Here is a 15,219-nt window from a genome sequence, read left to right on the forward strand (position 1 = left end):
GGGTGGCAGAATGCTGGCAGGGGCTCATGGGAATTGTAGTCCATGGACATCTGGAGGGCCGCGGTTTGACTACCCCTCCTCTTATAGGTCTCCCGAGGGTGGCAGAATGCTGGCAGGGGCTCATGGGAATTGTAGTCCATGGACATCTGGAGGGCCGCGGTTTGACTACCCCTCCTCTTATAGGTCTCCCGAGGGTGGCAGAATGCTGGCAGGGGCTCATGGGAATTGTAGTCCATGGACTTCTGGAGGGCCGCGGTTTGACTACCCCTCCTCTTATAGGTCTCCCGAGGGTGGCAGAATGCTGGCAGGGGCTCATGGGAATTGTAGTCCATGGACATCTGGAGGGCCGCGGTTTGACTACCCCTCCTCTTATAGGTCTCCCGAGGGTGGCAGAATGCTGGCAGGGGCTCATGGGAATTGTAGTCCATGGACATCTGGAGGGCCGCAGTTTGACTACCCCTGCTGACAGGCATCCTCAGAAGAGCAGAGTCTGCAAAAACCAGCTGCTCGGCCTTGCGGGGCTTGAGAGGGTTAAGGCGATAGAGCGGCGCTTCCTAGAGAGCCTCCTCCAGTTCTCCCACTTCCGCCTTTGCGGACGGGCTCTGCGGGAGGACCGAGGCGGAGGTCGGACGGGGGCAGTGGCTGGAAGGGTGAAGGTGGGGGGCGGGGGGGGGTCTCTGCGGGTCCGGAGAGGGGGGGGTCGGGGGTCTTTTTCTGCTCCCCGGGAGGGCGGACGGATTTTCTCGGAGGTCTCTGCAGAAAATCTGCTCCAGGAGGAGGAAGCGGGAGTTTTCTCCCGGTCGCTTGGCAACCCCCGAGGGAAGGGCGCGGGGGGGCTCTGGGGCTGGGAGGGAGGGGAGGGCACCTTCCCCCTGTCTGGGTCTCCCGCCGCTGAGCTTCTTCCTGGGGCTGGAAGCAGACCCGGTCCCCGGGGGCGCCTCTGAGCCTTCCCCAAATAACCTTTCCTCTGCTGTTGCTAAATGGGATTCCTCGGGAGCAAGAGGAGGCGTGCAAAGACAAAGAGGCGGGTGGGGCAGAAGGCATTCCCTTGGGGTCAAGGGATTCCCCCACCCCAATCCCTTAATGTCTCCTGATCTGCAGCTTTTTCTGCCCCCCCCCCCATTGTGTGGGGAGATCAGGAGAGTCCCAAACGGAGCATCTGGGGGTGGGGAGAGGTGAGGGATCCCTTTCCTTCAAGCCCTGCTCCTCGAAGCAAGAGGTCAGGAGCCTGAACTGGATTAGGCAGGGGGTGCCTGTTCCTGCTGGTCTCTTTTCTCTAACAGCTTAAGAAGAATCAGGTGGGGCCAAACCCCCCACCAGCTGACAGTGTCTCTTCTCTCTCTCATTGCATCAAGGGATAAGGCCAGTCTGGAAAACGATAACATGATGATCAGTTCTGGAGCTCCAATCCAATCCTGAGGGATCAGCCGGAGGTGAAAATGGAGGAGCAGCCATCTACGTGCCCCAATTTGAAGGTATCAGAGTGGGCAGGGAAGACCCCTCAGGTCCTTCAGGCTGGGAGTATGAAGGGTATCTTGGAGAGGAGGCCAGGAGGCCTGAGGAGGCTGCCTGGATTGGAGGGTTCCCTTTCCCTCGAGCAGGGGAAAGCCCAGTGGCAGGAGTTCACTGGGGCAATGGGGAGCCTTCACTCTCCAAGGGGCTCCCCCCCCTTGCCAGAGAAACCTTCACCCTGGGAGGATGCCAAGGACTTCCTGGCCTCCTTCGAGCAAGTGGCCGAAACCTGTTGGTGGCCCCAGGAAGAGTGGGCGACCCGACTGCAGCCAGCCCTCAGCGGAGAAGCCAAGAAGGTCTTTAACAGTCTTGATGCCAGGGACAGAGAGGATTATGGGAAAGTGAAGGCAGCCATCTTGCGAGGGGACGCCCTGAGTCAGGAGAAGCAGCGTCAACAGTTCATGCGTTACTGCTACCAGGAGGCCGAGGGTCCCCGGGGTGCCTACAGCCGACTGCAGGAAATGTGCCGTGGGTGGCTGAGGGTGGAGAATCGCAGCAAGGAGCAACTCCTAGAGCTCTTAATCCTCGAGCAACTTCTGAGCATCCTTCCACTGGAGATCCAGAGCCGAATAAGGGAGAGCTGCCCCCAGAGCTGCTCCCAGGCGGTGGCTGTGGCTGAAGAGCTCCTCTTGAGGCAGGAGAAGCAAGTGAGGCCCTTCTGCTGTGTGGGAGGACCTGAGGTGGAGTTCTCTGTTCATATAATCGGGGCGAAGGGAAAAGCCAAGGTGCGCTCGAAAGGTCAGTCATGACATTTCCCTGGAAGGGAAATTCTGCCTCAACATGAATACTACTGGATGGGACCATATCGATGACATCATCCTCCCCGTGAAAGAGCCAGCCTTCAACTTCTGGGTGTTTCCTCTCCCCTTTTCCATGGTCATCTCCGAAGGTGAGAGATGTGGCCTGGAGAGTCCTGAAGGCCCCCTCCCATCACCCTCCTCCCATGCAATTCAGAGACAGCTGCTCTGTGATGGGCCTCCTTTGTGGTAGTGTCTTCTTTGTGCAATTCTCTGTCCTAGGAGTGTTTTGTCATTTTGGTGCTCAGAATTTTCAATATTCCTAAGGGTAGATAGATGGCTTTTATTATATTGGCCAAAGGTCTTCACAGTGGGCTAATGAAAAAATAGATAAAAGAGATGGCAACAGGTAAAATTCCATAAACAATTTGAAATACAATAACCAGAATTCAAACATCTAGGAGTAGCATTTGGGCTCTGATCCTCATGGCTGCACATACATAAAGAGGCATATCTACTAGAGGCATATCAGGCAATTAAAAAATCAATGCTGGAAAAGTGGGCAAATGAGAACAAGATGCAATTCAATAAGAAGAAGTACAGAATTTTACAGCTCTAAAAATGAGAAGAATGCATACTGGATGGGAGAGACACTTTTGGGTAGGAGTCCATGTAAACACATGATCTTGGGGTACTTGTGGATTGTAAGCTAAATATGACCAGATAGTGTGATGTGGCAGTAAAGAAAGCAAATGCAGTCTTGGGATGTATCAGCAGAGGCATCACATCAAAATCACAAGATGTCATAGTTCTGTATGCCACATGGATCAAACCTTACCTGGAGTACTGTGTTCAGTTCTGGAGGCCTCAGTTCAAAAGGGCCGTTCACAAAATTGAGAGGAGAGTGACGAGGGTGATCCAGGGCCTGGGGACTAAGTCCTGTGGGGAAAGGCTGAGGGATGTGGGGAGAAGAGGAGGTGGAGAGGGGACAGGAGGCCTTTCTTGAAGTATTGGAAATGTGGTCACTTGGAGGAGGGCAGGGAGCAGTTCCTGTTGGCAGCAGAGGTTAGGAACCACAGTAATAGGTTTAAACTACATATAGAAGGGTACTAGCTTGATATCAGGGGGGAAATGTGCACAATTAGAGTCCTTCAGCATGGAATGGGCTGCCTCAGGAGGTGGTGAGCCTCCCCCTCAGTGGTGGTCTTCAAACAGCAGCAGGACAAAGACATGGATGCTTAGGGCTGATCCTGCATTGAGCAGATGGTTGGACTAGATGGCATATATGGACCCTTCCAACTCTGTGGTTCTCTGAGGTTATGGGCACTTTTGGTATTGACCTTAAAATATTGACCTTGGTTCATCACACAGCAGACATGTCAGGATTTAATGGGTAAGGTCCTCTGTCCAGAGAGGGGCAGCCTATAAATTGAAAAATAGATCAACTTCCAGGTCCCCACAGAGACATCAGCTAAGGTCCATGGGTGGAAGAACCTTCCGCCTTCCTGCAACTCCCAAACTTTCTTACTCTGTTCTGATAGGGTCTGATTTGGCTTTGCAGGTGTCTTTGGAGAAGATGGCTGGGAGTGTCTCCAAGGCGGTCCAGGTTCCTCCTCAGAGAGTCAAGGAAGAAGAGGACGGAGAGGCTGACCTGATGGGTATGGAGAAAGGAAGAAGGAGAAAGGCCTTCTAGGGCCTTACATGGAGACATTGCTTGTGTGGATGAGCTCAGCAGCAGCCCCTTCTCCCACCTTTGATCCTTTACGGGAGTTGATGTAGCAAGGATGAAGCACGATTCCCATAGACTCCTTCCCTTTGGGCCTTCTCGGTCCCCTCCTCCTGTTTTTCAAAGGAGGATTGTGTCACACCTATCATGAAACTCCCTGGATTCTATGGCCTATGTTTGTGCTTATACATCAGTCACAGAAAATCAAAAGGAGAGGGGCTGTAGCTCAGTGGAAGAGGCTCTGCTTTGGGTGGAGAAGTTTCAACCCCATGGCATCTCCAGTTAAAAGGACAGGGCAATGTGTTATGCGTAAGACTAAAGCTTGAGAGCCTAGAGAGGCTCCCCGGACAGTATCCTAAACTGAAATGTTTTTGGGGAGGTGAGAGAATTCTCAAAGGGTCCTTCTCCAGAGGATGTGAGTTGGAAGTTCTCGTTGTTGAGCTTTCCAAATAAAAACAGTCAAGTGCAGATGGAACAATTTTGGCTTCCAAGGGTTGCAGCCTGACCTTTGGGATCCTCAGAGGTAAGACAGATCAGGGGGGACACGTGAAGAACATGTGGCACATGGGTGTGTGTGTGGGGGTCTTTTCCATGATGGGGGAGAAGCCATCCCTCCATGACAAGAGCCCATGTATGACAAATAAGAGAGCCCCAATTCTATCCTCTGACAACTCTGAAACCAACCAAAACAGCATAGCTATTGGAGACTCCAGAAAGGCTAGACTACTAGACTGTACTCCACAAGGGATGGGCCTTGAAGACTACTTGGAAACTTCAGGCAATGCAGAACGCTACAGCTCAGTTAGATAAGCAGAGTGAGCCTCTTTAGTAGTTGCCCCATCTGCTCCCCATTAATTTCCAGGTTAATTTAAAAGGTGTGGTTATCACCAGGAAATGCAACTCGGCAGGGCAGCTCGTACCATTACACTGTGTTCATGAAGGTGCCTTCTAGGGAGTCTACTGAGGCTAGTCTTGTCTGCTCTGACAAAGGTCTCCAGGGTCCCAGAAGTCTCCTTTGAACTGGAGAGGCTGGGGATTGAACCAGGGACCTTCTGCATGCAAAGCAGGTGCTCTGTCACCAAGCCAAGCCCTCTCTGCTTATTTACTTGCTTAATTAAATTTCTCTACTGCCTTCCCCATATGGCTCAGAACGGAGTACATAATAGGTTAAAATTAACAGTATATAAAAAACCAATGCAATAACATTAATAGTATAAAATGTAATAAAAACATAAGTCGCAGTTTAGTAGCATTAAGCAAAAGCAGCCTCCAGACATTCATTGCCCATAGGGTTCCCAACTAGGTGTCTCCCAGTGGGGGTGTTTTGTAAGGGAGGGCCACAGATGTATCTCCTCTCTAGCGGGGACAGCCTTCCTGACATTTTATAAACCATGAGTAGGAATTTCTAGAAGGTGTTTTCTAGGACTGGAGAGAAATCTGAAAGCCTCATAATTATTCGTTTAGTAAATTTATTTGTTTAGTAAAGTTATTTGTTTAGTAAAGGCGTAACCACATTCAGAGAGCCAGTTTGGTGTAGTAGTTAGGAGTGCAGACTTCTAATCTGACATGCCGGGTTCGATTCTGCACTCCCCCACATGCAGCCAGCTGGGTGACGTTGGGCCCCCACAGCACTGATCAAGCTGTTCTGACCGGGCAGTGATATCAGGGCTCTCTCAGCCTCACCCACCTCACAGGGTGTCTGTTGTGGGGAGAGGAATGGGAAGGCGACTGTAAGCCGCTTTGAGCCTCCTTCGGGTAGGGAAAAGCGGCATATAAGAACCAACTCCTTCTTCTTCTTCTTCTTCTTCTTCTTCTTCTTCTTCTTCTTCTTCTTCTTCTTCTTCTTAAGGCATAACCACAGAGAATCCTTGCGATACCTTTTTGTGTGTACTCCATCTGGGCAGAAATATCTCATGGGGGGCCATTAATCCAGAAGCTGAGTGTGTCTCTTCTCTCTCTTTGCTGTGACGGTCTTTTCTGTAGGGAGGGGCTCGGTGTGGAAAAGGATAACGTATTCTAGCCGTACTGCACCGCAACTGAGCGATCATTCTGAACAAGAAATGGAGAACAGGACTCCCACAGCTCCACAATCAGGGGAGGTATCAGAGGAGAAAGGAAAAACTCTTCATGTCCTCCAGGCTGGGAGTATCAGAGAAATCCTGCCAAGGGGAGCAGGACATCTGACGAATTGGGCTGCAGGGGACTGGGAAGCCCAGTGGCAGGAATTCCTCAAGACACTGGAGTCTTCTCACTCTCCAACTGGGATCTCCCCCTTGCCAGAGAAACCTCCCTGGGAGGACGCCAAGGCCTTCCTGGCCTCCTTCGAGCAAGTGGCTGAAGCCTGTCATTGGCCCCAGGAAGAGTGGGTGACCCGACTCCTGCCGGCCCTCAGCGGAGAAGCCGAGAAGGCCTTTAGCAGTCTTGATGCCAGAGACAGAGAGGATTATGGGAAATTGAAGGCAGCCATCTTGCAAGGAGATGCCCTGAACCAGGAGAAGCAGCGTCAGCAGTTCAGGGGTTTCTGCTACCAGGAGGCCGAGGGTCCGCGGGGGGCTTACAGCCGATTGCGGAAAATGTGCTGCGGGTGGCTGAGAATGGAGAACCGCAGCAAGGAGCAGATCCTGGAGCTCCTGGTCCTGGAGCAACTGCTGAGCGTCCTTCCCCCAGAGATGCAGAGATGGGTGAGGGAGAGCGGCCCCCAGAGCTGCTCCCAAGCGGTGGCCCTGGCCGAGGAGTTCCTCTTGAGGCAGAAGGAACAGGTGAGGCTCTTCTGCTCTGTGGGTCTACAGTGGGGGAAGGTCTAGGATGGACTTGGAGCTGTAATCGCCATGTAAGGGGCAAGAAGAAGAGTGTCAGGGTGCGATTGCAAGGGTGGTTAAGGCATTTCCCTGAAAGCTGAATCCTGAGTTTTTAGATGGGGCGGAATTCTGTTTCAGCCCAAGAACAGTGTGGTCGGGCCCATATTGATGGGGTTTCCCTCCCTGTGGGGTTCTGGTGCTCAAGGTTTCTCCTGTCAATAAGCATGGTTAACAGTGTTTAAGGTGAAATAAAGGTCATCAAGAAGGCCTCTCAGGAGTTCAATAATATTGCTCTGCACATTCCAGGCTCCTCCCGGAGGGCTGTTGTATCCAGGCAGAAAGCAAACTCCCCTTTTGCCCAGGCCAGGGAGGGGTCTGGACACGAACGGCAGCTACCATTGTGTCTTGGGCCTTCTTGGTGGTGGTGCCATCTTTGAAAAGTACTCCTAGGGTAGTAAATTCCACAGTGTGGTGCTCAAACCTTTTAAACATAAGTGAACGGAAATGTGTCTTGTTATTACATCTTGATAATCCTGCCATACTCAGCCTGGGAGATAGAACCCTCTGCTATGCGTTCCCCACAGTCCTTGTTACTCTGCCTTGAAAGGGTCCATCTCTCTCTGCCCTTGTAGGTGCCCTTGGAGGGGGAAGCTGGGAACTTCCCCAAGGCGGGCCAGGAGCTGTCTGAAAATCAGCAGCAGCATCCCTTGATGGACATCAAACAAGAGGTGGATGAAGAGGACAGCCCGTTGGGTAAGGAAGGACGGAAGTTAATCATACATTTTTTCATTTGTTCTTTTGTTTCAAATTGCAGCAATAACTTGCATATCCCTTGTAATAAATTATCTTTTCGTTTTGTAATCCACTGTTTAAACCCAGACTTCTCTCTTAAAGCTCCACTTTCCATAGTAATTATTAACTTAAATCATAGAATCATAGAGTTGGATGGGACCTACAGGGTCATCTAGTCTAACCCCCCGCACAATACAGAAACTCACAGCTACCTGCCCACCCACAGTGACCCCAGTTTCATGCCCAGGTGATCTCCCCACCAAAAATATCCAGAATCCAGCCTGGCCTGGAGGAAATTCACCTACATATAAGAACCAACTCTTCTTCTACCATCTCGCAGTGACGATCAGCAATTCCCCAGGTGTGCAAGGAAGGGCCATAAGAGACAAACACTGGTATGTCCCTTCATGCTCACCCAGTCACAATCTGCCTAAGTTCATAAAATCAGCATTTCTGACAGATGGCTTTGTTTAAAAACTTCCAAAGGAGAACTCACCACCTCCCAAGGAAGCCTACTCCACTGAGGAACTGCTCTGTCACCAACTTCTTCCAGATGTTTAGCCAAAAATTCTTTTGAATTAATTTCAGCCCGTTGGTTCTGGTCCAACACTCTGGGGCAGGGGTAGGCAAATTGTGGCCCTCCAGATGTCCATGGACTGCAATTCCCATGAGCCCCTGCCAGCAAATGCTGGCAGGGGCTCATGGGAATTGTAGTCCATGGACATCTGGAGGGCCACAATTTACCTACCTTTGCTCTGGGGCAACAGAAAACAACTCTTCTATATGGCAGCCCTTCAAGTATTTGAAGATGGTTTTCAGATCCCCTCTCAGTCGTCTCCTCTCCAGGCTAAACAGACCAACCTCCCTGAACCTTTCCTCATACGACTTGGTCTCCAAACCCCTCCCCATCTTCATAGCCCTCTCCTGAACATGCTCCAGTTTCTCTACACCTTTCTTCAGTTGTGGTGCCCAAAATTGAAGACAGGACTCCCAAGTGAGGTCTTACCAGAGCCGGAGTAAAGTGGTAACATCATCATGCTTGATCTGGATGCTATACTTCCTCTAATACAGCCCAAAATCCAGTTTGTCCAGTCACATCTATCTCCAAATATTTAATAGCGTCAGTAGCTAATGTGCACTCTGTACTCTTTGTCATACCTTCTTGTTTTATTAGTAATTCTGTTATCATTTTTGTCTTTTTCTTTTTTATTGGATAGCCTGAGAAGGATCTGAATTCTTCAGTATGCTCCATTTGCATTTCGTGCATCCAAAACCCTTAAAACCACATTGTCTGCGTAACTTTTCATTTTAAATTCTACACTGGCCACCTTTATTGCTTGCATCTTGTCTAACCTTTCTGTTTAAAAATTCCAACACTAAAGTAAGTAGAAGAGACGGCAGGAAACAACTCCAGGATACCTGTTTTTAATTGGAATTGTTCTACTGGAACATTTAATTGGAATTGTTCTCTGATCCTGCGTTGAGCAGGGGGTTGGACTAGATGGCCTGTGTGGCCCCTTCCAACTCTATGATTCTATGATTCTATTAATTTTCTCTGAGTATACAATTGTGACTGTGTTTGACCTATGGTCAGACCTCCTGGCATGGGTGCTAATGCGGTTTTTCTGTTTATTCCCTCAGGGGGTGATGAACAAACTGAGGAAGGTGAGGAGCCATATGACTTTTCATCCATGAAAACCAGTAATCATGATCTGAAAGAAAACTTGCAAAATCTAGATACAGCAAACGGAGAAGAAGGGAGCTACCACCTCAATATGGTTGAGATGACGGGTCCCCCATATCTTTGCCAAGGAGGATATTTCTATGAACTAATTCACATGGAGGAGAAAACTTACAAATGCTTGGAATGTGGAACGAACTTCTCAGGTCAAAGCCAATATAATGCCCATCTTCAAAATAATAGTGGAATGGAGGCCCCTAAAAGTCCAGAGTGTGGAAAGAGCTTCGCTTGCACATCAGAGCTTCTTAGACATCAACGAATCCACACAGCAGGGAAACCCTATAGCTGCTCACCTTGTGGCAAGAGCTTCTCACATAAAGCAAACTTTATTCTACACCAGAGAATTCATACGGAACAGAAGCAATTTAGCTGCTCAGAGAGTAGAAAAAGTCTCTCTGATGGAAATAAGGGTAATGGACATTTCCCAAAGCATAGTAGTGTGAAGGCATCAAAATGCTTTCAGTGTGGAAAGTGCTTCAGATACAAATCTCAACTTCTTGCACACCAGAGAACCCACACAGGGGAGAAACCTTTTGAATGCTCAGAGTGTGGAAAGAAATTCATTCGGAGTTTTCATCTTCAGCGGCATCAAAGAACCCACACAGGGGAGAAACCATTTGAATGCCCGGAGTGTGGAAAGAAATTCAATCAGAGTTGCAATTTTCAACAGCATCTAAGAACTCACACAGGGGAGAAACCTTTTGAATGCTCAGTGTGTGGAAAGAGTTTCAACTGGATTGCCAATCTTTTTCGGCATCAAAGAACCCACAGAAAGGAGAAACCTTTTGCATGCTCAGAATGTGGAAAGAGTTTCAATTGGAGTGCCAATCTTCAGTGGCATCAAAGAATCCACACAGGGGAGAAACCTTTTGAATGCTCCGACTGCAGAAAGAAATTCAGTAGGATTTCCCATCTTCAGCGGCATCAGAAGGTCCACACAGGGGAGAAATCTTTTGAATGCTCAGAGTGTGGAAAGAAATTCAGTCAGAGTTTCCATCTTCTTCAGCATCAAAGGATCCACACAGGGGAAAAACCTTTTGAATGCTCAGAGTGCGGAAAGAAATTCAGTCAGAATTACCATCTTCAGCGGCATCTAAGAACCCATACAGCAGAGAAACCTTTTGAATGTTCAGAGTGTGGAAAGAAATTCATTCAGAGTTGCCATCTTCAGCGCCATCAAAGAACTCACACAGGGGAGAAACCTTTTGAATGCTCAGTGTGTGGAAAGAAATTCATCGAGAGTTGCCATCTTGTACAGCATCTAAGAATCCACACAGGTGAGAAACCTTTTGAATGCTTAGAGTGTGGAAAGAGCTTCAAGTTGAGTGGTGACCTTCATCGGCATCAAAGAACGCACACAGGGGAGAAACCTTTTGAATGCTTAGAGTGTGGAAAGAAATTCAGTAGGAGTTTCCATCTTCAACAGCATGTAAGAACCCACACAGGGGAGAAACCTTTTGAATGTTCAGAGTGTGAAAAAAGATTCCTCCAGTTTGGCCATCTTCAACGGCATCAAAAAATCCACATGAGGAGAAATTGTATAGCTGCTAAGCCTGTGACAAGACCTCATCTCATATTGAATACTTAAACAATAACCATAGAGTCCACACTGAGGTAAAACCACAAAAACTATTGGAAAGAAACCCTTACAGTAGCCATAAAAGCAAGCAATCAATATTTATATAAATGCTGGGGTCATGCCAAGATCTTTTACCATGATTGAAGACTCACATAAATCTCAAAGCGAAGAAAGCCAAAATGTGCCTTGAGGGTGAAAGGAGATATCAGACTAGCTCTGCCCTCTGTAAGCACCGAGTAAACCACATGGTAGAAATCCCATAAATGCTCAGTATGCGGAAGTACCTGAGGCAGAGAGCAGACCCTCGTGTTCCTCACAAATGCATGTGAGGTAAAAATTTCCACCCTATGTTGGTTCTGTGGAGGGTGTGGTTCTATGATGTGGTGGATTCAAGCAGCTGTCAGATATTCAGAGTTTCACTGGTGGGATTAATTTGGGTTCATAGGAAATGTAGTATGCTTAAAGATGCCTTGAACATCATACAGTGCCCTCAATTTGGTGGGTATTCTTGCCTTTTGTAAGTAAATGTTTTGCAAAATCAGCATCAGGAGAAATCACATCCCCTTTTCCATGTTTTGTGGGGCTTTTTTACAGACTGGTGGTGAGGAAATGTTAAAAAAAATTAATCTATTGCAAAGATGTTAAAGGTAAAGGTCTCCCCTGTGCAAGCACCAGGTCATGTCTGACCCTTGGGGTGACGCCCTCCAGCGTTTTCATGGCAGACTCAATACGGGGTGGTTTGCCAGTGCCTTCCCCAGTCATTACCGTTTACCCCCCAGCAAGCTGGGTACTCATTTTACCAACCTCGGAAGGATGGAAGGCTGAGTCAACCTTGAGCCGGCTGCTGGGATCGCACTCCCAACCTCATGGGCAGAGCTTCAGACTGCATGTCTGCTGCCTTAGCACTCTGCGCCACAAGAAGCTTTGCAAAGATGTTACGTGTTTCAAAAAATGCTCTGTAAAAGTGTAGAAAGAAATCCTCCGACTTCAGCGAGGCCTCTTCCCCCTTGTCGGATTGCCATGTTTTAAATTCAGGAGCCAGAGCACTGGGCGATAGCTGAGTGGGTTCCGGTCCTGGAGTGTGAAAAGGAATTGTCACGAAGAATAAATATTGTGCCTCTGGGGCGAGACCCTTTTTGCAAGAAATGTTTCATGTATGGAAATCTCTGGGCTCTGATGGTAAACGGTAGGCCTTGGGTTGGTTGTGTCTCTAACATTAACATTCTGGGCGAATGTGGGAGTATCAAAGCCATACTTTTGATTTTTGGCTTTCTGAGGAGACTGTCACGTTTGGAGGGTAAAGGTGAGGCGGAGGCAGCCTCTCCTGTCACACTCAACAGTGGACTCAGGCTCACTTGGACTTCCCAGGAGTGGAAATTGGCTGCTGAAGGGAAGCCAGGAGCTGGGCATCTGGAGGATGAGTCAGGAAGAGAGAAGAGAAGAAAGAGGCTTGCAGAAGGAGACCAGCTGACAGCCGCCATCTTCCCGCAGTCTGAGTGGTTGAGTACCGAGGGCCCTGAAGCCCGTTGAGCAGAATCATAGAAAAGAGAATAAAAGTTTTATTGTTAGTGGTCGGTGGGTGCCTGTGTCTGTCGGTGAGCCCATATATGGGAAGGAGTACACAGTAGGGAAATTAAAGAAATAAGTCCTGTGTGATGTCTGAATAATTCTTTTTTACTAAACACTCGTCTTTTGTTGTTGTCATATGTCCATTTATTGTAAAATATCGGTTTCACTGTTCAGCTTCCTCAGCTGAAAAATAGACCAAATAAAATCTTACAAATAGATTCATTGTTGTTGTTAGGTGCAAAGTCGTGTCCGACCCATCGCGACCCCATGGACAATGATCCTCCAGGCCTTCCTGTCCTCTACCATTCCCCGGAGTCCATTTAAGTTTGCACGGACTGCTTCAGTGACTCCATCCAGCCACCTCATTCTCTGTCGTCCCCTTCTTCTTTTGCCCTCGATCGCTCCCAGCATTAGGCTCTTCTCCAGGGAGTCCTTCCTTCTCATGAGGTGGCCAAAGTATTGGAGTTTCATCTTCAGGATCTGGCCTTCTAAGGAGCAGTCAGGGCTGATCTCCTCTAGGACTGACCGGTTTGTTCGCCTTCCAGTCGAAGGGACTCGCAAGAGTCTTCTCCAGCACCAGAGGTGGCCACAGTATTTGAGCATCTTAACAAAAAATTAACATGACACAATTTTTATTAATGCACAAACATTTCAAAAATTTTTAAAACCTTCTTAAAACCTATTTTCCATACTTATCCATTATTATACCTGAAAAAGTCTACTCACGTTAAGGAAGACTTACCAACTCTATGCCTGATCCTCCTGTATCAAAGTGGCTGTCACCCTCTACTGTACATAGACTGTTACTACAACTCAGTAACAACCAGATTGTAAGGAAACCTGTGTGGTTTGCCGTCAGCCTTGGACCACTACACAAACTGACTTCCCTAATTACAATTTCAGGCAGAAATGAAGGAATTTCAACCATTGCAACAGTCATAATCTAATATATCTTATTAGAATGTAGTTATAAAAAAAGCATACATTGGGTCTACCACTAGGAAATTAAAGATTAGAATAAGTATCTGGAAACTCCCTTAATAAAACATTCATAGCCCAAGCTCATACAGGATAAGATTTTTGGTGTAGTTTTGGAGGCTAGGTTATCACTTCTCAGCCTTTGGGCTAAGATCAAGTGTGTTTAGTTTTAGAGGTTGTTAAACAACATAGGTGTGTCAGTAGAATATGTCTAAAATTCTGAAACAATGGGAAACTGTAAACATACACTGTACCTTGATGTTTACCACCCTGAGCCATCTGAAAGAGTGGTAGATAAATCTAATAATAATACACAGAATTTGGGCATGAACCTTAGCCTAATAATATAGATTTCTAGGAATAGGCACGATATATCAAATAGTACATCAAAAGTGCCTTCTGATACTGCAGGAAACACTAAATATGATGGGAAATGTTACCAATCTCCCCACCAATTCTTTGAACCAAATAGCCGAATTATGCCTTCAGAACTATTTCCAATTTCAGGATGAAGTTTTCTGGGCAAATATCAGGAGCAGGAACGGGTAGCAGATTCACCCCTAAATTTGCAAATGTGTTTTATCAGTCAGTTGGAAAATCTATCTATATTGGGTCCTGCCAATCCATGGAAGGATAACATCACGATAACATCAAGAGACTTGGATGGTGTCTTTATAATTCGGAAGAAGAACACACACATACACATTTCACTTAATTCTCATGCTGGTTTCCTCCTCCCTTAACTGGGCACTGGGCAAGATTGCATCATCCTTTTTGGCTTTCATCATGCGACATAAAATCGTGACCGTATTACCTGACGACATGCCGGGCCTCTGATTGGCCCTCCAGTGGGAGGGCCCTCCCCACTGAGGGCCAATCAGAGGGCTGTCACATCCTCAGGTACCACGCTAAGGAGCACTTTTCATGTTTAGAAAGGTGTCCCTTCAGCATAAATTCCTAGACATTTTGGATTTTCCCTTGCCTTCAATTTTCAGTGGAAACTGGGTCCACTAGAAGATGGGTAGGGGGTTAAGGACCCCTTTGACTTTTTGTTCCCACAAGGAACTCTGTGCATGTTCTGAGGAACCAAGTACAGCATAGGGAAGGTGTTTGGCTGAGTTCAACTGTACTGCTTCTCATTAGAATATCTCAGTGCTGTTGTTGCTATGTGCTCTAGTTACACCTCTGCCGTGCTACTCTGTATTTTGTTTTGTCTTTTCCCACCCCTTTTGAATCCAACCACCCATTCCAGAGCTACCACAGGGAATGCCCATGACTGGGCAGCTGCCAGAAAAATCTTTGCTCAGATGGCCAAAGCAGAGCGGGAGAGGTGGGCGCCATGCAGGTCTTTCCTGTGATGAGCAAAGCCTTGACTTGAACATGAGAACTGACTGGTAGGCGGTGAAGTCTTCACAGAATGAGATTGACAGGTGGGTCCCATCAGGAGCCAGACAGAAACTAACTTGAGTATCCAAGTTGTCTTTCAGGGCAGGCCCATGAAGAGTGCCTTAAAGCAGTCTAGACTTGATATCAGCGGGAAAATATTCCTTGCAATATGGAAACTAACATGTTCCTAATATCATATTGGCAATGGCTCCAGTTCAATGTTAAAACATTCATGGCACACTTAAGCTTTGAAGAAGAGTTTTTATACCCAACTTTTCACGGCCCGAAGGAATCTCAAAGCAGCTTACAATAAGCTTTCTTCCTCTCCCCACTACCCTGTGAGGTAGGAGAAGCTGAGAGAGCTCTGGGAGAAGCTGCTCCGTGAGAACTGCTTCTAACAG

The 15,219-nt window shown here is 47.8% G+C and overlaps 1 protein-coding gene across 3 annotated transcripts; it reads left to right on the forward strand.

Moving 5' to 3' along the window:
- Positions 1-548: 548 nt before the first annotated feature.
- LOC143833919 (uncharacterized) lies at positions 549-12,672 on the forward strand. 3 transcript variants are annotated; one of them, XM_077330241.1, is made up of 6 exons: positions 549-624; positions 1,356-1,475; positions 3,811-3,907; positions 5,959-6,734; positions 7,406-7,526; positions 9,207-12,672. In XM_077330241.1, exons 2-6 carry the CDS (start codon positions 1,440-1,442, stop codon positions 10,892-10,894), a joined length of 2,718 nt encoding a protein of 905 aa, XP_077186356.1. In that variant the 5' UTR covers positions 549-624; positions 1,356-1,439; the 3' UTR covers positions 10,895-12,672. The 3 variants fall into 3 exon arrangements, with proteins under 3 accessions (XP_077186356.1, XP_077186357.1, XP_077186358.1); XM_077330242.1 differs by having other exon boundaries at positions 601-656; XM_077330243.1 differs by having other exon boundaries at positions 610-650.
- Positions 12,673-15,219: the final 2,547 nt, after the last annotated feature.

Source organism: Paroedura picta, chromosome 3, assembly GCF_049243985.1.
Source record: "Paroedura picta isolate Pp20150507F chromosome 3, Ppicta_v3.0, whole genome shotgun sequence".
In the NCBI taxonomy this organism is placed as follows: domain Eukaryota; kingdom Metazoa; phylum Chordata; class Lepidosauria; order Squamata; family Gekkonidae; genus Paroedura; species Paroedura picta.